We start from the raw sequence: 23,478 nt of genomic DNA on the forward strand, positions 1-23,478 counted from the left end.
TTTCGTCCTCTGCTGAATTAGGCCCTGAGTTCACATTATTGCAAAGGGAACTCGCACCACTGTTATAATCTAGTCTTGGGGACGTACACCTCCTCTTGCAAAAAGGGGAACATTTTGAAGAAAACCAAATGTATAATATTGTGGTCACAACCTCAAAACAGACAGAATTGTGATGCATTAACCCATTATAACTGGAAACAATTACTGTATAACAATGAATAGAACAAATTACTTCTATTGTTACATAGATTAACATGAAAAAAATTTAACCTTTTCTACATAAAATGCATAACATTAACAAAAATAATCTAAAAAAAAAAAAGTTTCAAACAATAATTTATTTTGTACTAGCTAAAATATGAAATGTGATAGTGTATTAAATACATTCATTAAAGCAAGTTTTATAGTGGCACTTTCAGGTAATAGCACCTTAAATTACATGTAGGTTCAAGAACTGAGGAGGATAAAATAAAAAAAAAATTTTAGTTCACATAACGGGATTAGTGGAAGTTGTGACGAAAACTAAAAAAAAAATAAAAGACATTAAACTCAGGGAGTTTCAAAGTGTTCAAAACAGATAACGTAAAATAAGAGAGCTTAGGGGAAAAGGTTATATTGCAAGTCCAAAGGCACTGACTATGCAGTACATAGTCTTGTTCTCCCATCTCACAGTACAGCTTCCTGCAAAAAAAAACAAAAAACCATTATATATAAAGTGACAACCAGCTATTGATAAAAACAGCAATATTAACTTTAGGCTGCAGACAGGTTTTATTTTTTTAAACATGAATTAAAGTATTAACAGCCATATTCATATAAACATTAGAGCAAATGCAAAAAAGAGAATATAGTGTATACTGTGTAAATTTTTCATCACGATCTATAATGTTCATGCATATACTCCATCAATGACCCCATTCAAAAATACTGCAAACACTGCATGATGTTTGTATACTTGACCAATAAGCATTTAAGTATATTCGACGCATCAAACCGTTCGCTGTTCCATGGTTTCCACAAGTTTAGTGCAAACTTGTTTAAATGGCACCCTAATTACCAATATTTGTAAACTGTACTCCCAAAGAAGACGATGGTCCTGCACCCTGATAGTGCCCAAGAACATATTGAGCCAATGCACTAATTTCCATATCCCAAATCATTTTGGATGACACTTTTGAAGTCATAATAATCTTAAGAAATGCATTGTTCTTAATAAATTATTTAGCTTTCTGTCTTCCTCTCTAATTCATGTAAGGTGTACAACTGACTAAAATTGAAGCAGGCTTCATTTAATTCAAACAATAAAAAAAAAAAAAGAAGAAAAAAGATTTTTGGTACCTACTTTTAAATCTGTTTCTGAGTCCACGTGGGGGTACACTCTGCTGACCATGGGATATAATAAGCATGTAGGAGCTAGCATTTAACTGGTTAACGTTATCTAGTATAAAGCTACTACACTCCAACCCCTTTCTCAGTTTAAACTTAAACCCCCAAGAAAAGGATGAAGAAAAATAAGGACAGAAGTCACACCATTCTCACCCATAACATAATGGAGGTATTGCAGTGTCCCCCAGATGGACTGGGAGAAAGATTTAACTGTAGATAACAAAAATCTTATTTTCTCCTTCATCCAACTGTGAAACACTACTGACCAGGAGGACAATCCAAGGACGCCCCTAGGGGAGGGTATGCTCAGCCATGGCTGAACACAATACTTTCCATCTAAAAGAAGATTCTCTGGACGCAAAGTCATGAAATCTGTACAATTTGGTGAATGTGTGAACAGAGGGCCTGATTCAGTACAGATCGCAAATGCGATTGCAGCTGCGAATTTGCACGGAATGCAACTGCGAAAATATGCTAATGCTTGCCACAGCTCAGCCGACATAAAGACGCCCACTACCGCTTTCACACATTCGTCCAATGTCGCTCTTCTGTGTAAACACCGGTACCATCGACGCACATAGCACAGGTACGCAGCATTTACACCCCAAGTCTGACCAGCCACAGAAACTGCAAGTCTCTTAGCCTGTCAAGCTGCATATGCATTCGTAGTGGCTAATTTATGCACGCCCAAACAACTGCGTTCAAAACAGACAGGAACGCTGTGACCACCCCCAAAGGCTGACAGTCTGTCACTTACACTACGATGGATTCCTCTGTGCAAGCGTAGTCGCAGTGCGATCACAGCACATCCGCAGTGCGGCTTATATGCATGCTCAATGGCTAACAATTGCTTGATCTGTGTACGTAGCTGCATTTGTGATCCTTACTGAATCAGGCCCAGAGTAGTGTTGCTGCTCTACATATCTGCATTGAGGAAGCTCCATGCTGTAGCAAATAGAATGAGCAGAAATCAGAGCTAAAACTGGCTCATTCTATTCAGCACCTTGATATGCTTGCTGAATAGTGGCCCTAATCCATCTATCTATAGTCTCCTGTTGCCAGCCTCTTGTCAACAAAGAATAAATTATCAGTTTTCCCATATACTGACTGCTCTATAGATTTGTTGTTAAAACACTCACATGGCAATGGATCCTGAATCATTGTCTTACTTTATTCAGCAACAGCCAACATTACAATTTTCTGATTAAGATGAAGTCAACACAACCTTGGTTGAAAAGATAGTTGTGTACGTAATACTGCCTTATTTCTTGTATCACTAGAAATGGAGCCTTGCATGACAAAGCCCCTAATTATGAAACTCTTATAGCTGACAATATCGCTAAACAACTTCCAAGTCACAAACTTCAATTCCACCACGTGCAAAGGTTCAAAAGGTGGCAAGTGAAGCGCTGACAAAATAAGGTTGAAGTCCCAAGGCTCTATGGGTGACTGTGTAACACCTCTTGTCTTAATCTCTGGGATCAGAGCCAATCTTCTTTTAAAATACATTGACAAAGCAGATATCTGTGCCTTAATGGAAGAAAAAAAAAGCTGAAAATGACAAATCACAAACATGCAGTGTCACTTTTCCAGATCCTATAATAACTGTATGAAGAAACTCTTCCTATCTCTAATCATATTCTGAATGACTGCGTCATAAAACACTTTATTCTTTAAGTTCTTGGCATCAAAAGTCTCGCCATTAAAACTTAGCCGATGAATTTCCTGACCAAAAGAACAAAAAAAAAAAAAAACTGTCCCTAAGACAACAGATCCTGTAGACAACGGAAGCCTGACCTCTGTATTTAATGCCATGTTTAGTACCTTGGAGTACCAACCCTTCTTGACCAGTCCAGGGCTACTCTGAGCACTGGAATTTTCCTGAGAACTCAAGTTAGCATTGGAATTGATGAAATATATAGGCTAGTCAGAACCTCCATGGTACTACCAAACTGCTTATTCACTCGCTAATCATTTCTCAGCTCGACTACTGCAACCTTCTCCTCCCTGGCCTTCCATGGTGCCATCTCGCTCCCCTCCAATCTGTTATCAACGCTGCAGCTTGACTTCTCTTCCTCTCCCACCACTCCCCTCTGCCAAAACCTCCACTGGCTACAATTCCCCCTAAAAAATCCTCACCTTCACATGCAAGGCCCTAATTCCACTGCTCCCTACATCTCCAATCTCATCTCCTTACATACTCCCTCCCATCCTGTCAGGTGAGCCAACGACCAGTGCCTCTCCTCTACCCTGGTTACTGCATCTCACGCTCGAATCCAAGATGAATGAGCTCACTCGCTCGATCAGGCTCTCCCCGACCTTGCATAGCTGCAAACATGCACTGAAAACCCAGCTGTTCATCAAACCATACCCTTCCACCGCATAACCATGTGACCAAGTCGCTCACCCCACCCTCCTGCCTCAGCCATCTGTACCTCGCCTACTTCCTGCCCTCAGGTCCTCCTCCACATGCTCCCAACTCATGCCATCTGTCTGTCTCCCCTAGACTATAAACTCCAAGGAGCAGGGTCCTCCTCCCTACTGTTCTCACAGACCTCTTCTCTAGCACTTCAAAGACAGCCTTCACTTTCCCAGCTGTATTGTGTACTGAGAATTGTGGTGCTAATTGTTACTGTGCTCTGTTTATGTTTTAGTTACTGTATTGTAATATTCTGTGTACTCTGTACTGTCCTACAGTTGCCATATGTATGGCGCTGCAGACCACTTGTGGCACCTTATTATTACATTTATTTATAAATACTACTAACATGGCATCTATTAGAAAGGCCAATAAGGTCCCTGGATCTTTAGCACAACATGGCTGTTTTAAAGATCAACCAAAAAAATATTAGATCGCTGGTTGACCCCACTGTTTCACCAGACTGCCGAAGACATCTGGGTTCAGAGACCATTCCCCTCGAAGAATGGACTGGTGCTGCAGAAAATCTGCCTTCCAGTTCTCAATTCCTGGGATAAATACTGCAGATATTGCTGGAACATTAATCTCTGCTCTATACATAATCTGAAATAAATCTCTCATAGCCAAAGAACCGCTTTTTACTCCCTTATTTACAGTGGTGCTTTAAAGTTTGTGAACCCTTCAGCATTTTCTATACATTTCTGCTGAAATTTGGCCTAAAACTACCTCAGATTTTCACACGTCCTAAATGTAGATAAAGAGAACCAAATGGGACAAAAGAATTTAGCTTTGTTAACTCTCTTTCTTCGAAGTCCATAGGCTCCACAGGGAGACCTTGGGGTGTAGGTGATGGGAACCAATCCGGGCAACACGTAATTAAAGCTTTCAGCTGCCAGGATGCATTGGGACCACTCTCCCTATATCCTGCCCCTGAGCCACCTCAGTTGGTAACAAGCCAAAGGCTGGAGGAGGCTAAGAGAGAAGGAAGACTGGTACACTCAAGAATCACATTCTCACACAGAAGGAGACCTGGAACCGGTGACCAGAAACATAGACCATACGAAGCAAGGTGCGTCAGTACGGGTGCCCTGTGGATCCTATAGACTTTGAAGAAAGAGTTAACAAAGGTAAGTTCTTACCACAATGCATTTTCTTCTTCAGGGTACATAGGCTCCACAGGGAGACCTTGGGGATGTACCAAAGCAGTCATTTGAAGGGTGAGGACGCTCCTGCGCTGAGAGGAGAATCCGGCGCCCAAAGGAAGCATCCTGAGAGGCGAAGGTATCAAATGCATAGAACCTTAGAAAAGGTCTGACCAGAAGACCACGTGGCCGCCTTACACAGCTGAACAGCCGAGGCGCCGCGCCACGGCGAGCTGCCCACGAGGGACCTACAGACCGAGTAGAATTAGCCTTAATAGAAGTTGGAACGGGCAGGCCTGTCTGCGTTTAAGCATGCGAGATAGTCATACGAAGCCATCTACCCAATGTTTGTTTATTGGCTGGCCATCCCTTCTTGTGAAATCCATAGAGCACAAACAAGTAGTCTGATTTCCGAAGAGAACTGGTACAGTCCACATAAATCCTGAGGGCTTCGGATCATATCCAATGAGGCCTCACCTGCCGAGAGGTCTGGTGATAGAAAGGCTTCTACTGTAATTTCCTGATTAATATGGAAACTAGAAACAGCCTTAGGAAGGAACTCAGGAAGAGTATGAAGCACCGCCCAGTCCCAGTGAAATATCAGAAAAGGAGGACAACAGGAGAACGCTCCCAATTCTGACACCCTTCTGGCAGATGCAATAGCCAGAAGAAAAAGAGCTTAGCTGTTAACCATTTAAGTTCCACTGAATCTAGTGGTTCAAATGGAGGGCCCGAAGAACTACTGCCAAGTCCCAAAGAGCCACTGGGGGAACAAAGGGAGGTTGAATCCGGATGACACCCTGGAGGAAGGTGTGGATATCCGAAAGCAGAGCAATTCTATGTTGGAACCACACTGACCGTGCAGATACATGCACTTTCAAAATGGCCAGGCGTAGGCCGAGGTCCAATCCAGCTTGAAGGAATGCCAGTATTTTGGAAATTCGAAACACCTGAGGGTCGTAATCTCTTGTACGACACCACTGGAAATATGTAAGCCACACTGGTAGATCCTGGAGGAGGCAGGTTTATGCGCTCTAAGCATCGTGTTGATGGCCGAGCTAGAGAATCCCTTTGACCTTAGGAGGGATGTCTCCAGAGCCACGCCGTCAAAGACAGATGATCCAAGTCCGGGTAAAGGCAAGGACTGTGAGAACACAGGTCCGGACGTTGAGGCAGCAGAAACGGAGTGTCGATGGAGAGACTCCAAAGATCTGAGTACCAATGATGTCTGGTCCAAGCTGGGGTCACCAGCAGGACAGTGCCTTTGCCTTGCTTAAACTTCCTAAAAACTCGAGGAAGCAGGGAGACTGGGAGGAAATAAATACGCAAATCAGAAGGTCCATTTCACTGAGTGGACTGACACCTGGCGACTGCAGAGACATCTGCGTACTCGCAGCTGCAGCATGGAGATCTTTTCTGGAGTTAGAAAGATTCTCTGTTGGTGAGAGTCCAGAAGGGCTCCCAAATGAACCAGCCTCTGTGGGAATTAGGGAGGACTTTTTCCAATTGATTAACCACCCGTGCGCTTGTAGACAAGGAACTGTCAGTTGCAGGTGGTAGTGAAGTACTTCTGGAAAACTTGCCAACAAGAGGAGGTCGTCCAGATATGGTAGGAGCCGGATACCCTGACTCCGCATGTGGGCTGACATGACAGCCATAATTTTGGTAAATACCCTTGGAGCCGTGGATAGGCCAAAGGGCAGCGCCCGAAACTGGAAGTGTTGTTGCAGTATAGCATACCGTAGATCTCGCAGGTGAGAAAGCATTATGGGAGCATGTAGGTATGCATCATGAATGTCCAGTGATTCCATGTAATCCCCAGGTTCCATAGCCAGTATGATGGATCGTAAGGTCACCCATCCTGAACCTGGGCACCCTGAGGAACTTATTCAGAGATTTGTGGTTGAGGATAGGCCAATGAGACCCACTCGGTTTCTGAACCATAAAGAGTAACGTAATATCCATTCCCTCGTTGAGATGGCGGAACTGGTACAATTACCCCTGCCTGCATCAAGGACTGTATGGCTTTCTGGATCTGCAAGGCCTTGGTCTTGTCGGAAGGAGGGCCTGTGCAGAAAAATTGGTGGGGAGGCCTTCGAAGGAATGAGAAGGCATACCCCTGAGAGACCACTTCTCTTACCCAAGCATCCTTGGTGGTTTGACACCAGCACTGGGCGAACTGAAGAAGTCAGACTCCCACTCTGGGGTCCCCGACCCCATCAGGCTGCAGGTTTATCCTCCGGTTTGGGGGCCGGGCATCTTGTGCTCCAGGCCTGTTTCTTAGGCTTGGCAGACTTCTTGGCAATGGACTGCCTAGGGAAGGACTGCCCTTTGGATTTTCCTTGGGTACAAAAGGACCGAAAGGAGAAGCTTCAAGACTTTGCAGGAGCTGATGCTGAGGATAGAAATGCAGATTTGGTTTTTGGCCAACGTGTCAACAATCTTGTCCAAGTCTAGAGCAAACAAAATCTCCCCATTATAGGGCAAGGCCTACAGGGCATTCTTAGAATCAGCATCCGAGCTCCAATAGCGTAGCCACAGGGAGCGGCGAGCAGACAAGGCCGCAGCCGAGACCCTAGATGTCAGTAGACTAGCATCCAGAGCGGCCTCACAGATATATGCAGCCGCATCCCTAATATGGCCAACCAGCGACATCTGATTCTCTGGAACTTCCAAGGAGTCCTCAAGTGTATCAGCCCAACTCTCTATAGCCTTAGCTACCCAGCAGATAGCCATGGATGGCCAGGTAACAGCTCCTGAGAGAGAGTAAATAAACTTTAGACAAGTTTCCACCTTCCTATCTGTAGGATCCTTTAAGGAAGAAATGGTAGGCATCGGTAACGTTGCACTTTTAATTAACCGTGTAACGTGTGAATCCACTGCGGGGGGTGATTCCCACTTCTTACAATGAGCCTCAGGAAATGGGTAACATGAGGTCAAACGTTTCTGAGGTTGATGCCTGTTACCAGGCGATTGCCAGGCCTCAGCCATGTGATCCACTAGCTGATCTGATAAAGGTGTCTTCGCAGTATTCCCTCTGTTTAAAACAGAGTGTGTTTGGATTCAGGGGCTGGTTAGTCATCCTCTATAACGATTGCGGATCTGACCCGCACGCACCAAGGCAGGAATATTAATTCTTGACTTGGGCTCCTCCTCTTGCCGAGGGGAGTCGGGGTTAGAGGCATCAGCCACCTCTCAGTCATCAGATGACATCTCTGATTGACAGCTGTGTGGATTGAGATGACAATACAGGACGCTTAGCTGGTCTAACAGGCTTCTCACTCTGCAACATGGTCTGAAAAGCCATAGAGGTCGTTGCCAGACTCTATACCGAGTTAGAGAAAACATCCACCCAAGCTAGAGGTCCACCCTGTGGTAATCCCAAAGAGGGAATGACCGCCTGATGTGGTACAGGAGGGGTCTGCATAACCAGTGGCAGTCCCTGTGAGGGAGGGACGAGCTGCTGTGGTATCCCCATAAAAGGAAAAACAGCCGGGACTGCCAGGCGGTCCACAATAGAGGCCAGCATATGCTAAAAAGTTGCCCAAGGTGGCTCCTGTACAGATGTCGGGGGGTTCGAGGAACCTGGCAGGTTATAACACCTCACACAACTCATCCCGAACCATATCCTCCTCACTGAAAACTGCAGTACATAAATCTGCAAGATTGCGGCATTGGTACAGGAATGTGTTCATTGTCCATGTCAGACATGTACGCACGGCAAAATGATGCACAAAATGATACAGAGTACAAAGCAACCATGAGTATGTATAAATACTAACAGGGAGCAATATACTGGTCCTGTCTTATGCTTAGGCAACAGGTTCCTGCAGCTTACCTATCAGTGCAGTACACAACATTATGTGACAGACCTCACAATTTTTATTAGCCATAAGCTGACAGATAGAAAAAAGATACAGATAGATAGCGCTAGCACAAGTCACCTACAATGCAGGAAAGACGCTTCAACTACACTATACTCAAGTACACAGGCGCAGTGTCTGGTAGGAAATAGCGCTACATACGCTGACGCTGGGGAGAGTACGCTATCCCTGGGGAGAGGTATGCAGGGGGACCGGACCATGCGCGGTCCTGGGAGAACTGCGACTGCACATAGAAAATGGCCGCCTCAGAGGGGGCGTGTCCAGAGGAGGAGAGCATCTCAGGGAAGTCAGACCACAGTGGAAAGGCGCGCTGAGGGGAGGAGCCACTTAAACACGGAAGTTGTCTCTCCTGGGCGGTTATTAACCCCTGGGACGCTGGTTTACTGCACCAATATGTCCCTGGTGGCCAAGTAGAGCGCTATGGACAGAGCCTGTGCCCACACCCAGCACCTCCGGTCTGTCCCCTGAGACCGGAGGTATTAACTGCCATTACGCGCGGGTCACCGCGAGTGGCGACCCACCTTACCTGTTCCCCTGATGTCTGGGTCCTCTCCGGGGGCCCTGGCTAACGCTGACCCCCGAAACACCCACCAAGATCCCCAGATCAGTACTGGCGTCGCGGCACCGGAGGGGTAACGGACAGTCTGCTGCTGTGCGCTCTTCTCTGTAAAGTAAAATAAATAAAATAAACTAAAGAAATAAGCTTTAGGGGCTGTTAAACAGCCCCCCTGCAAAATGGGAACCCTATCTCCAGCCAGGCACCAACGAAACTGAGGTGCCTCTGGCTTGGGAGAGTGGACCCAATGCATCCTGGGAGCTGAAACCTTTAACTGCGTGGTGCCCGGATTGGTTCCCATCACCTACACCCCAAGGTCTCCCTGTGGAGCCTATGGACCCTGAAGAAGAAATGATCTAATATCACATCTGTGAGTGGCAAAACTATGTGAACCTTTGCTTTTAGCATCTAGTATGACCCTCTGTGCAGCAATAACTGCTTCTAAACGTTTACGGTAATTGTTGGTAAGTCCTGAACATCGGCTTGGAGGATTTTTTCCCCATTTCTCCGTACAAGTCAGCTTCAACTCTTATGTTGGTGGGTTTCCTCCCATGAACTGCTCGCTTCAGGTCCTTCCACAACATTTCAATTGAAATAAGGTCAGGACTTTGACTTGGCCATTCCAAAATAAACTACACACACTTCAGGTAGTAATAATATAACCAGGATGCTTGATCCCAATAACAAAGACAACCCAGGCTTGAGAAAGCTTAAAAAAAAACCAGAGCACCAATATTGAAATAGTCAAATAAAGTGTATGAATACAAAAGCAGCCATTATAATCCAAACCAGCATGGTGCTTATCTCAGCAACAAACAAATGTAGTACATGCAGTCAATGACCCGATGGAGGTTTCGGTGGGATCGTAAACCTTCATGAATGGTATGATGTTCCTTCATCATGGGCATAGACATCTAGCGCTGCCCTATTTCTCCTTCACTTACAGTAAAACTGAGGAAGGGCTTTTTGAGGTGAGAAGCTATATACTAGAAAAAGGCTAACCAGTTAGGTTCCCCAATGGTCAGCAGTGTCCCCCAGATGGATGAAGGAGAAAAGATTAATATGTAATAACAGAGAAATATAATAAGGAAATTATACCCTAAGTTATACTTTCCAAAAACTATCCTTACCATCCGTTGAGTTATCCCAGAAACAGGAGCTTGCAGTATGAAGACCAGCACCATTCTTTTGCATGATCACACAAGTAACTGTGAAGAAAGGGTATTCATTTAACATTTTCTCACATGAAACAAATAAAACAATCTTTGTATTCATTGCATTCACATGTAATATGTATATGCCTTAATTCTAGTCATGTGTTTGATAATATTAGCATAGCATGGTTGGTGTAGCAGTCAGCATTAATGCGAACAGCACTGATGTCTTGCGTTTGATTTCCACAGAGGCCCTAGCTACTGTACTATACTACATCAACTGCTGTGATATATAACTACACAGTCACGTGCTCTATTGTATATTTTTATTTGTTTTATTTAATTATTTTATAATGTAAAGTTTGAGAACAAACCACATACAAAATTTCACAGGCTTAAGGGCAAATAACTCTTAAGGTGCGTACACACTACACGTAATGCTCCCTGAGCGATATCGTGTAGTGTGTCCCCGGCAGGCTGTGCTCAATGTCGTTCATTATTATTCATTATTGTCGTTCATTAACGATATCGTTCAGCGCCGGGCTCTCTCCCCCATTCCCCGACATGCAGCAACCTGACGAGGTCGTCAGATTGTGCTGCATGTTCAGGCGATGGACAATGTCGGAAACGACCAGCGGGATTGCGCATCGCTGGTCGTTTCTGACATAAAAGTGCACGATTTGTGCACAATTACTGAGCGATTGCACGATTACGATGTCGTAATCGTGCAGTCGCTCAGTAATATCGCCCAGTGTGTACCCACCATTAGGTGTCATTTTTTCTAAAGTTAGAAAGATAGAATACTATATGTTATAGGGAGTGGTGCTTGGTTGATTCTAAAAAAAAAAAAATTAAATATATGGCTATCACAATCATTGCTATTAGCCCTAATATGAATTTAACTGTATAATTTTTACAAGCGACTATAATTACATTTTTTTTAATGAACTGTATACACTAATATATTTCAATAAAAATGCATGAAAACTCCTAGCAGATGTGACAAAATGTTATATTACCATCGAATCGGACAAAAATTACTGCACATAAAACATTTTTTCTATGCAAACACTGATTTCTTCAGAGAAAACATGATCAACGTGTGTACAGACACTTAACATATCACATGAACGGGTAAAAAATGACAAGAAAGGCCCGATGATTGTATAGGTGTGTACCCACCTTAAAAACTGGAACCTTGCTAAGTTAATATGGTGTTAGTGTGTTAAGCTGGGCATTCATTAAGCAATTATTGGCCGATCTGCTAATCATTGGTGAGTTGGACAGATAACTGCACAGTGTATGACTGTCAGTAACTGATCAGTGATAATCAGACGATCGGGCATGAGAAATTTTTCCACATGACAGACTGATTCGATCACTGATCAGCCGCATCTGGCAGTGTATGCACTGCCGCAGCTGACTGTCAGGCATTTGCTTGCAGGGGAGGAAAGCAGATATTGTGGGCCATACAGTGTGAAATATCTAAGTATGCGGCTACGATATCTGCTGTGTTTTCAGGTTATCACTTTATCTGACAGTGTATGCCCAGCATATTTTTGATATAGATATATATTTCGCCTGCAGATAAAAATGTCATGTACCGACAGCTGGTATGAACTCTGATCCCCTCCCACCAACGTCAGATGCACAGGAGAGAGGAGGCGGTGATAGACACAGTGTGGGATGGGAGGGGAAGCGGGAAGAAGGTGTGGGGTGGGAGAGGATGTGGGGGAGGGGAGTGAGTGGAGACAAAAATAAATAAAAGCCAAGCATTACAGTTAAGAAAAAAAAAAAAAAAAAGTGTTACAGTTACTTATTCATATATTCTTTACTCAACTTATATTTCTTATATATTTTTAAATGGCAGCTCACAAACAACCTACAGAAAACATCAAGATTTAATTTAGTTTGTCCTGAGTGTTTTTGCGACTTGGCTACTCTTAATCATTAAGTGGAAAAAAAAATGCATACCAATGTACTTGAATGGCTTGCCCAGCTTTGTAAGTTGGCTCAGAGTTTGCTCCACTACATTCGTAGTCCACTGGTTGACTTTGTTGTGTTGATAAGCATTGCCACCAATGGCACTTTCAATAGACTAAAGAGAAAAATATGTCCCAAAAAATTTAACAGAATATTTATAATAGATGTACTACAAATAACATTTTATTTTACAAAAAGCAGCACATTCTTACCTCTTTAATGATGTTGCTTACTTCATCTACAACAAAAGAAGACTGAAAAGAAAAAAATAATTAATTATAAAAATGGCAAGCAAGCGCCTCCTTTCACTACTCCATGTCTGACTACTCAAGCACTAAAAAGAAAAAAAAAATTGTAGTACAAAAACTACAGTATACATTATTTACTGTTGTAACAGAACGCACTGCCGGAGCAGAAGCCAGTAGAGTAAAAACTGTGAGGTATACTAAGGGAAGACAATTTGGGCTCAATCAAATCAGGTGCAAAGGCGACGAGTTCACCCCCTTACGGGCTGATCTCACCGTGGACTCACATTTTCCACGCAGCCCTATGGGGCTGCAAACAAAAATATGCTAGTTCAGCGGTGCCTAAGTGCGGCATACAGCCACACTTACTCGTGCCACAAGGAACTCACACCTAATTGGATAGATCTGAATAGTCTATGGAATGCTATCTAATGAGCTAATTCAGCAGGAGAGGTGTTTGTGGATGAATGAGCAAGTTGTGAACCACACTAGATTAAGGATTATCTACACTGCATTCTACATTTCTATTTCCTTGCAATTATGCCAAGGAGATTACTACGGTATGTACTTCATATCAGAATAAAACTAGCAAATACTTTTACTGTATGATTTGCATGAGCAAATTTTTTTGTTGTTGTTCTTAGGATTGCCAAGGTGCCTACACACTTGGCGATATTTTACCCGATCTGGCCGATTCCGACGCATCGGAACGACAGATCATGTAAACTATGCTCAAATCTTGAGTCCCCACTCACGATCACTATGCGCGTCCCCGCTGGTCGCACATCGCATAGGGCAGAACTGACAATCTGGAACACGATGCACTGAAAAAAAAAAAAAAGGATGCACGATGTATCGTTTGTACATACACCAAATTGTGTGCCAAATCGTGAGCAGGACTGCCGGGGAGCTGCCGAGGGAGTTTCAAGGGAAATCGTACACATCGTCGGATCGGCAGCACATCGCCAATTGTGTAGGCACCTTAATGGTGGGTACACACTACACGATATGCTCCATGAGCGATATCGTGTAGTGTGTCCCCGGCAGGCTGTGCTCAATGTCGTTCATGACATTGAGCACAGCCGCTGAACGATATCATTAACGATATCATTCAGCGCCGGGCTCTCTCCCCCATTCCCCAACATGCAGCAACCTGACGATCTGCATGTCAGCCCGATGAACGATAATGACGAACGACCCGCGGGAACGCGCATCGTCGTTATCGTTCATCTTTTTGGGGTTAAAAATGGACGATAAAGTGGACGACTGAACGATAACGATATCGTTATCGTTCAGTCGTCCACTTTATCGCCCAGTGTGTACGCACCATAAGTCTCTGTTGAAATTACATTTTGTGAAGTTCAAAATGTAGCTATGAGCATTTTCAGTGAGCAAGTAAATTTCCAAGTTTATTTTATCACAGATGCTCTATAAACTATGTAACAAAACTATGCAGGATTCACATCAAACTTTAATTTCAAAGGGGTCATACACATAGGGGGCGATTCAATAATTTTTTAAGTTGCGGTAATTAATGAGCGTTCAATGTTGCAATTCAGTTGTTTGTGGGTGCCCATTATGACGCTTGGAGCACCCAATTAGACCGGGTTTAGCTGTGGAAAAATGGGCAAACCTGTCTAAACTCCAGGTTAAGGCACCCAAACCACAGACTTTTCACACATCTCTGCTCACCTCCTCAGAAGGAGTAGAGCAGAGATGCTGGCGTCGGCTGCTGTTCACTCCCAAACTGAGCAACAATTGAATTGCTCCGTCAGGCAGACGGCACGAACAGCTGCCGGGAAAACATTTGAATCCCCCTTTGCCCCTAGAATATGTCTGTATGCAATCTAGTACCCTGCCCCTTTCACAAGCCGTGCAGCTCCTCTTTCCTGCCTGGGGTGTTGCTCTCTGGTGCTTCTAGCACTCTGGTCTGTGTCTCAGCAGTTTGATTCATCAGCTGAGTGCGCTAGAAGCACCAGAGCAGAGAGCGACACCCCAGGCAGGTGCAGTGTGCTAGAATGGACAATACAATCACAGGCAGTACAGAAAGTCTTGTACTCTGAGTGAATTACTTAATTATGTGTGGCAGAAATAGCCACAATATGGGGCAATTCAATAAAACACGAAGATCATGATGTTCCCTTCCAGTACATTGGGGCCAGCAATAGCGCTAGTTTTTTCATGCACCTTACATACAGTAGGTGTGTAAGTAAACTAACAATGTTTCAGGTACTTAGTCTTCATTCTAGCACCCTGCACCTGCCACCACCCTGAGCAGTTCATCTTTCCTGTCTGGGGTGTCACTCTATGCTCTGGTGTTTCTAGCACTCAGATAATGCAACAAACCACTGAGATACAGACCAGTGTGTGCTAAAAGCACCAGAGCAGAGCGACACCCCAGGCAGAAAATAGGAACTGCACAGGTTGTGACAGGTGCAGGGTGCTAGAATGAACACTAACGGTACTGTATATGGTGGATATGTGTGCAGCAGAGCATAGCGGCGATGCTTGGTTGCACATGCCACTGAACTGAATTGCCTCTATGGGATCAATCCAATTAGGGGCAATGTTCTCGCCCTCTAAGTGCGGCTGTACGCAGCACTTACGGTACCGCCGGACTTGCACATTTCTGTTCACAGCCTCATAGGGCTGCAAGCAAAAAAATATGCGAGTCAGGAGTGAGATCAGGCCACGAAGAGGGTGAGTTGCAAGGCCGTTGCCGCCAGTTCTACGCCGTATCAACATCAATTTGCCCCCTTCGCACCTATGTGGATTGACCCCCAATGTGTTAAAAATTGGCCACAAGTCTAGTTGTTCGGACTAAATATCCAGATGACAGCACAAACACCAATGTGACATATGAAAAAAAAAAGTTAAATAGACAACAACAAGGATCTCAAAGTAATCTAAACATTGTGATATCACCCTTTTAGCGCACCATTAAGCCTAATGATAACTGTTTTCATGTGTTCATTGTACTAGTGCAGAACTATTGCTTAGCAAAGCAGTTAAACACCTTAGCAACGGTAAACAAAGGACACATACCGCATGTGTGTATATATTAATATCAGTAGAGCAGGATTAACAGCAGATGATGTAATACATAATTAACTATATGCTTTAAATGTTGTTATAGCAGGATGAGACTACACAGCAATATAAAATAGTAATTTTGTGATCTGTTACACCCGATTCTCAAGCCAAGGAGTTAAAAGCATGTTATCAGTTAGCTAAAGTAATTTGTACAATCAGTGAACCTATTTAAAATCACTCTTGAATCCATTTGTACACCGTTTTAAAGTTGGTGGAGAGTGAACAACCGCAGCTAATCATATTGGGTCTCCCACAACTTGTGTATGTAGATTGTAACAATGTATCAAAATAATCCCAGCAATGCAGCTATTTTTATTTGTCTTTCTGGAAATTAACATAAAATGTTGGCAATGGCAATAATAACGTACTATATATACACACCAACAGTCAGAAAATATTTTAGTCCCATAATTTATTAAGTGTAGAAGACAATCTGGTGTACAACTTTTCCTCATCCACTATTGCGAACTAGTATTCATATGAAGTACTATTTTAATTTGTTTAAAATTTTTAAATATGTTGAATTCACTAAAGGAAATATGAACCACGGAGTAATGGTTAGCGTTACTGACTCACAGCACTGAGGTCATGGGTTCGGTTCCCACTATGGCCTTAACTGTGTGGAGTTTGTATATTCTTCCTGTGCTTACGTGGGTTTCGTCCGGGTACTCCGGTTTCCTCCCACACTCCAAAAATATACTGGTAGGTTAATTGGCTCCCCACAAAAAATTGACCATAGTGTGTATGCGTGTGAGTGCGTGGTAGGGAATATAGATTGTAAGCTCCATTGGGGCAGGGACAGATGAATGGTAAGAAATTCTCTGTACAGCGCTGCGGAATATGTGTGCGCTATATAAATAACTGGTAATAAATAAAATAAATAAATAAATGAACCTCTATGCAGCCAGTTATGCCATCCTCATCAATATTGTACAAGTCCCTATGAGGATAGAAGTATGTTCACCACTGAGCATGTGCAGTCATAATACATTCATACATGCTCTATCACATTTCTTCGCTGTTCCTTCGCCCTTGTACACATTTCTTTACCCTTACCTGTGTATTTATACACATCCCAATCCTTAGCTATGTAGTAACATTTCTTCACTATCCCTCCTGTCCTCACTGTACTATATACACCCTCGCTCATTTTTAGAGCATTCTTCAACCCTATCCCCTGATCATAGATACTAAGCTCCGCAGTACAGGGACAGTCTGGCAGCAAATCAGAGTACAGCTGATGAATAGATGGTTCTCACGCCACAGCAAAAACGGTTACTATTTTATTTTGCGGGACAGATGCAGGTAGCCCTCATGCACAACCTCCATGTTCAGTGGTTCATAGAAAGCTCCCTCATGTCGCAGTGACTTATTTTTTTCTCTGCAAATATGCAGGAGAAAAATCATCAACACCTAAAAATATGTCTCATGTATTAAGTGACAGAGTTTAAATGTTTAATTTAATTTATTTTTTAATAACGTGCTATCTTCAACAAAATAATTTGTTAGGTATTGGATCACTACAGGAATATGGCCCTCATTCAGAGGCGGTCGCAAGAAGCGATCGCTCTCTCTGAATGAGGGCGGCAGCTTCTTTTTTTTAGTGCGGCCTCCTGGTCGCTAGCTAAGCTGTGGGTCTTGACCATCGCGACCATCGGGGCTTGCAACGAGACCCTAAGGTTGGGTCTCGGCAACCGCAAACCCCAGGGAGCTTCCTGCTCTGATCAAGCAGGAAGCTCCCCACTGACATCACTGCTGATGTCAGTGCAGCCGCCCACAAAACGACAAGCGTTCCGTCAGGAACGCCTCTGTTTGTGTAGCCACCCCCCCGCCCACAAAACGGGCCGAGCTGTCGATCAACATCGACAGCCGTCCCTTTTGTAGTGAGCTCTGGAGCGAGAGAATTTCTCTCTTGCTCCGGGGCTTGCACACGCGCAGTGTGGCCGCTGCGCGTGCGCAGGGCCTAAACATCTACCCGGTTGCGACCGCTCAGCGTTTGCGACCAGGTCTGAATGAGGTCCTATATCCCTAATGCTGGACATACACTATCCAATTATCTGGCCAATTCACCAGATACAGGCGGATCGCCCAGATAATAGTAGTGTATTGACCTGACCGACCACTAATTATCATTCTGTCGGACATGCTGAAATCGGCTAGCATACCCGAAAGACTCGATAGTTAAGGTGCCTACACACTTGGCGATATTTTACCCGATCTGGCTGATTCCGATACATTGGAATGACAGATCGTGTAAAATATGCCCAAATCGTGAATCCCCACTCACGATCACAATGTGATGCACGTCCCCGCTTGTCACACATCGCATCTTCAGATCTGCCGTGCTGTAGGGCAGATCTGCCAATCTGTGAAACAATGCACTGGAAAAAGTCTGGATGCACGATAGATCGTTTGTAAATTGGACACTTTAAACACCAAATCGTGTGCAGAGCTGCCGGGGAGGATTTTCAATGGAATTCGTACACATTGTGGGATCGTGTGCAGATCGCCAAGTGTGTAGGCACCTTTAGTGGACAGCATCTGTCAGTGTTTATCTGATAGACATTTTATCTGACAGTGAATGCCCAGCATAACTCAAATTTTCCAAACACTAAACAAATCTTAACAGAATGTAAACAAATATTTTATTCCAAAGTAAAGCTTCCCACACACATAGCGATATTTCACCCGATATGGCCAAATCGTGGGTGTCCACTCACGATCACGATGCCAATGCGCGTCCCCGCTCGTCGTAGATCGCATCTTCAGATCTGCTGTGCTGGAGGGCAGATTTGCCATTTTGGGACACAATGCACTGGATGCACAATAGATCTTAAGGCAGATTGGACATTTTTCACTCCAAATCGTGAGTAGGACTGCCGGGAAAGACTTCAGGGGAAATCGCACACATCGTGGGATCGTGTGCAGATCGCTGTGTAGGCACCTTTAACCTGTTTATTTATAAGATTACTTTATATACAAAAGTAAAGGCAGCTTACTGTACATGTATGCAGTGCCACTCCATGCTGTATTTAGAGGCTGCACAAACTTGTGTGTGGACTTTGGTTGCCTTGACTACATGTCAGGTCAGGTGGATGTAGTGTAGTAAACAGTATTTTGTGCATTTAGAACCAAGCCCCAAAGCTTTTGCAGTATCATGTTTATGCTAATTTAAGTTTTCTTTATGGTGACTGAAGCAGACTGTAGTCAGAATTATTCACTACCAAACCATTAAGCTAATATCTATGGTATAAGAGGGACATGTACTTCCCAGGCAACCCCTCACCAACACTGTATGTAATGCAGAGCCTGGGTTCAGCTTCAGCACCCCTAGGTGCAGTGACAGAGCAGGCTGGGAGACGCTGTACCTCACGCAACCGAAGCTGCCACATGTACACTTGGGAGACCCCAGGGCGGTGACAGTACGGGGACCGGCAGCAGGGGGCTCTGTCCCTAGTCTCAGCACCGCACTATGACATAACCATAGGCCGAAATAAGCGGTGACATGTGGTAGCTGTGCGCGGCGGCGCCCTGCTCTCTGCCACATCGCCCCAGGACCCCTCTCACCTCCTCCGCCGTCTGAAACTCATCCATCTTCCCCGCAGCGTCCGCACAGCGTCCTCCCCGCGCTCCAACCGGCAACTCGAGACCCTGCCCGCCCCGCCTACCGCCGGTTGCCACAGACGCGCGAGTCGGCCACGCCCAAAGCTCCCTTCCCCTGTCATGTGACCTCGCTGTGCTAGGCCACCGCTGCGGCACTGACAGTGTGGGCGGGGCGGGCAGAAGCACAACAAAGCGCCTCTCGCGAGCAGCGATGGGTGTGTGATGTGTAGCGGAGAGTCCCCGGAGACTTGAGCAGCCCATGGTCGGAGCGGGTACGAACCTTACAGTACACCTGATGTTCCATAATATAGAACTCTATAGACCTCCCCCTCCCCCATTATCACTGAGGTATGAGCACCCAAAAGATGCTTTGTTCCTTGTACTATATCTCCGGGAGTCCCATGACTGGATGGATCACCTCATTGACTCATGCTCCTCTACATCCATACCTCCCAGCATTTCTAAATTGGAAATCGGGATCATGCTATAGATGGACATACTATTTCCATCGAATTGTGAGTTTTCGATAGTTACCAGCCATCGCATGCAGCTTTCTGGTGCCCATCCGACGGATGATAGTCTTGTATTCAGCTGTGGCAGTGGCGTAAGTTCGTCCCAGACTCTCGGAGGCAAGTTATAATTTGGCGCCCCCCCCCCGTCACAGCCGCTGACACTGTAATGTAGCAATTCACATGCAGATAGGCTATAGATAGACAGCAGCTGATGGTCTGACATGGAGCTCTCCACTAGTGTATGGTGGCTCCTCAGGTGCCGGGAAGGTGTGCCATGTATTGGGCGGCCGTGACTGTACACTCCGGGTACATAGTTACAACCCTAAGTGGGGTGAATATGTTATGGACAATGGAGGAGGTGCCCCTTCAGAGCTGGAGCCTGGCGGAAGGTGCTTCCATTGTCTCCCATAGTTCTGCCCCTGAGCTGCGGATACCCGAATTGGTGTCTGCAGCTCAGCTTATGTACGCATGCGCAAAGCTCTGACTGCTTCTGCACATAATAACTGTTGTTGGTTATACCATTGTATAGTTTTGATGTGAAGGCTAGTAGCCATCCATCACTTGATTTGATGTCGGAAGCCCGGCAACCATTCGATGATAGTCTTCAGATATCCATACCTAGATCCAGCGCTGGGCATGGCATTATGGGGACACATCCCTGTTTTCATCACTCTGGGGACACACCCAGCACTCCCGGAGATGCTTGGCCGCTCCCATGCTCAGCATCTATTTACATTGGTGAAGTTGCAGCCCCTTCCCCGCGGGACACTGGTGGGTGGGACAACGGGACAGTCCCCGAATAGCGGAACAGGTATGGCTACATCCACTGAGCCCCTTGGGAAAACACCCAGGACAAACACTGTACACATAAATTAGAGTAATTGTAGTAATAGTGCAGTTATCATTCCGAAAATAAAGTTCCTGCTTTTTTTTCTTTTTTGAGGTAGTGCAGGAAGCAATAGCACTGAAACGTATTGATATGTTAGCTGCTGGAGAGGGGGGAGAAAAAACACCCCACTCTTGCGATCTCAGCAAGTCTCATATGCTTCAGCCTAGTATTAATGTGGGTGAAACACTCATGGGCAAGGAAATCCAGAACTGGCGGCAGGACCAGAGCCATATTAAGGAGTACCCTGGGGCCTCTATCGCTCTCTCAGGGGCCCCCCCAAGGCCAGAGCTTCTCTGACCCAGCTTCGTGGCTGCTGTCCGGGTGAAATTCTGCTCATCTCTAGCCTTCGCCGCCAGCAGCAGCTCTCCCAGCAGCAGCACAGCAAGAGCTGTAGCTGGCGGCTGGAGACAAGCAGAATTCATCCCCATACTTCCCGAGAGGATGCTCTCAAGTCTGCCCCCGCTGCAGGTAGGACCTGCACGGGAAGCCGACGGATGGAATCCCGACTGTCTAATCCCGGCAAGCGTTAAATGACAGGCATCGAGATCCTGACGCCTGTCATTTAACCTACGCTGGGAGCCCGACAGCCGGCTTACCGATCAAAGGTAAGCCGGGCGCGGAAAGCCGCGGGGGAGGGAGGGTTAGGATAGGGGCTACCGGGGGGGGGGGGCTTAGGGTGAGACACCCCCCCGGGAGGATTAGGTTTAGGCTAGGGGAAGGGGGGGTTAGGGTTAGGCACCCCCGGGGGGAGGATAGGACTAGGCACCCCCCGGGAGACTTAGGTTTAGGCAGCGGGGAATGGGGGGTTATGTTTAGGCACTTGGGGGGGAGGTTAGGGTTAGGCACCCCTAAGGGAGGGTTAGGGGGGGGTTAGGTTGGTTTATACTTTAGCGCAGTCGGGATCTTCACCTCTGCCGGGCTTCCGCTGTCGGGATTTGAACCGCCGGCCATGAAGGAGGGTGCCCTGTCTTAAATGTCCCAGTCCTCGAATGCTTAATCTGGCCCTGGGCAAGACTGGTAAGTAACTGTGCAATACTCAAATATCGCTATTTGTTGTGGACAAAGTTGAACGTTCAGCTTTTCGTCAATTAGTAAGTGTCCCATAATGCTGTCGGCTGCGTTGTTTAGACAAGCTGAAGGCGCAGCTGGAATAATCTCTGATTTCTTCAGGGTACATAGGCTCCACAGGGAGACCTTGGGGTGTAGTTGATGGGAACCAATCCGGGCATAACGCAGTTAAAGCTTTTCAGCTCCCAGGATGCATTGGGTACACTCTCCCTATACCTCAAGCCAGAGGCACCTCAGTTTCGTTGTTGCCCGGCCGGAGTCGGGTCACCATTTCACACGAGGGGCTGTCTAAAGCTTATTTTTTTTATTTTAGTATTACAACTAGAGTGTGCAGCAGCAGACTTTCCATGGGACGTCTGCGCTGCCACTCTGCCACCCCTCCAGTGCCACAACGCCAGTACTGATCTGGGAATCTCGGCCGGCGTTCCGGGGGTCAGCGCTAGCCAGGGCCCCTGGAGAGGACCTAGACTGCACCCAGACATCAGGGGACAGGTAAGGCGAGTTGCTGCTCGCAGTGACCCGCATGTTATGGCAGTCGTTACCTCCGGTCTCGGGAAACACCGGAGGCGCTGGGTGTGGACGCAGGCTTCGGCCATCACGTTCCACTGGACCACCAGGGACTTATTGGTGCGGGAAACCAGCATCCCAGGGTTTAATAACCGGCCAGGGGAGACAGCTTCCTTGTTTAAGTGGCTCCTCAGCTCAGCGCGCCTTTCCACTGCGGTCTGGCTTCCCTGAGATGCTCTCCTCCGGACACGCCCCCTCTGGAGTCTCTCGCAGCCATTTTCTCTGGTGCAGTCGCAGTTCTCCCAGGACAGCGTGGTCATTGTACACGTCACCTGGTTGAAATACACACTGAAGTGATCGCAGTGCTTGCAGCAGGGTATAGTCAACCTCAAGTGCTGCAATCGCATCCGATGGTGCTCGATGTACCAATGGTTTCATGCACTTCTATGAGATGACGTGCGCAAGTGGGCGTCTTATGAATGGCTGGTGGGCGTCTGCAAACACAAAGTGAACGCACGCCAAGACAGTGGGCGTGCTAATGCCTTGCCGTGCGATCGCCTGCTTTGCTGGGCGTGCGCAGGATTTGCATATGCTGGGTGCGAGCGAACGCATCTAGCGAGCGGGTCTGAATGAGCTCCTGAGTCTTTTCTGTCAGCTTATGACTATACCCTTTATATCATTCTGCCCTAATACAGGTGTTGTTAGGGTGGTTCATACCTCATATATATATATATATATATATATATAAAATTCAATATTTCTGAGGTCTGTCATATACTGTTGTGTGCTGCACTGTGCCATATTTTGGCAAAGGGTTCCGGCAGCTTACATAAGCATAAGACAGGACCAGTATATTGCTCCCTGTTAGTATCTATACATACTCATGGTTGCTTTGTACAGAGGAGCTCATTCAGATCTGCTCGCTAGTTGCGGCCGCTCACTCCCAGCGTATTTACATTTTGCAAAGTGATGTCAAGGCAGCTGCTTGCTCGGCAAGGCATAAGCACGCCCACTATGTCTTGGTAAGCAATCAGTTT

At 45.8% G+C, this 23,478-nt stretch overlaps 1 protein-coding gene across 1 annotated transcript; it reads right to left on the minus strand.

Moving 5' to 3' along the window:
* Window positions 1-319: 319 nt before the first annotated feature.
* DYNLT1 (dynein light chain Tctex-type 1) lies at window positions 320-19,574 on the minus strand. Its single transcript, XM_088451746.1, has 5 exons — window positions 19,430-19,574; window positions 12,737-12,778; window positions 12,516-12,639; window positions 10,518-10,595; window positions 320-681 (listed from the first exon to the last, which is right to left on the minus strand). The coding sequence occupies exons 1-5, from the start codon at window positions 19,454-19,456 to the stop codon at window positions 611-613; spliced, it is 342 nt and encodes a 113-aa protein (XP_088307872.1). The 5' UTR covers window positions 19,457-19,574; the 3' UTR covers window positions 320-610.
* Window positions 19,575-23,478: the final 3,904 nt, after the last annotated feature.

The sequence above is a fragment of the Taudactylus pleione genome, unplaced genomic scaffold (assembly GCF_031769625.1).
Source record: "Taudactylus pleione unplaced genomic scaffold, aTauple2 ptg000006l, whole genome shotgun sequence".
NCBI classification, from domain to species: domain Eukaryota; kingdom Metazoa; phylum Chordata; class Amphibia; order Anura; family Myobatrachidae; genus Taudactylus; species Taudactylus pleione.

What these genes read in the sequence shown, in the direction of transcription:
- DYNLT1 (XM_088451746.1), bottom strand. Translation starts at nt 19,456, where the DNA reads ATGGATGAGTTTCAGACGGCGGAGGAG. An exon ending in CAAGCCATTCAAGTACATTG is followed by an intron (nt 10,596 to 12,515) that starts GTATGCATTTTT and finishes CTTTCTTCACAG; the next exon opens with TTACTTGTGTGATCATGCAA. An exon ending in CTGGGATAACTCAACGGATG is followed by an intron (nt 682 to 10,517) that starts GTAAGGATAGTT and finishes TTTTTTTTGCAG; the next exon opens with GAAGCTGTACTGTGAGATGG.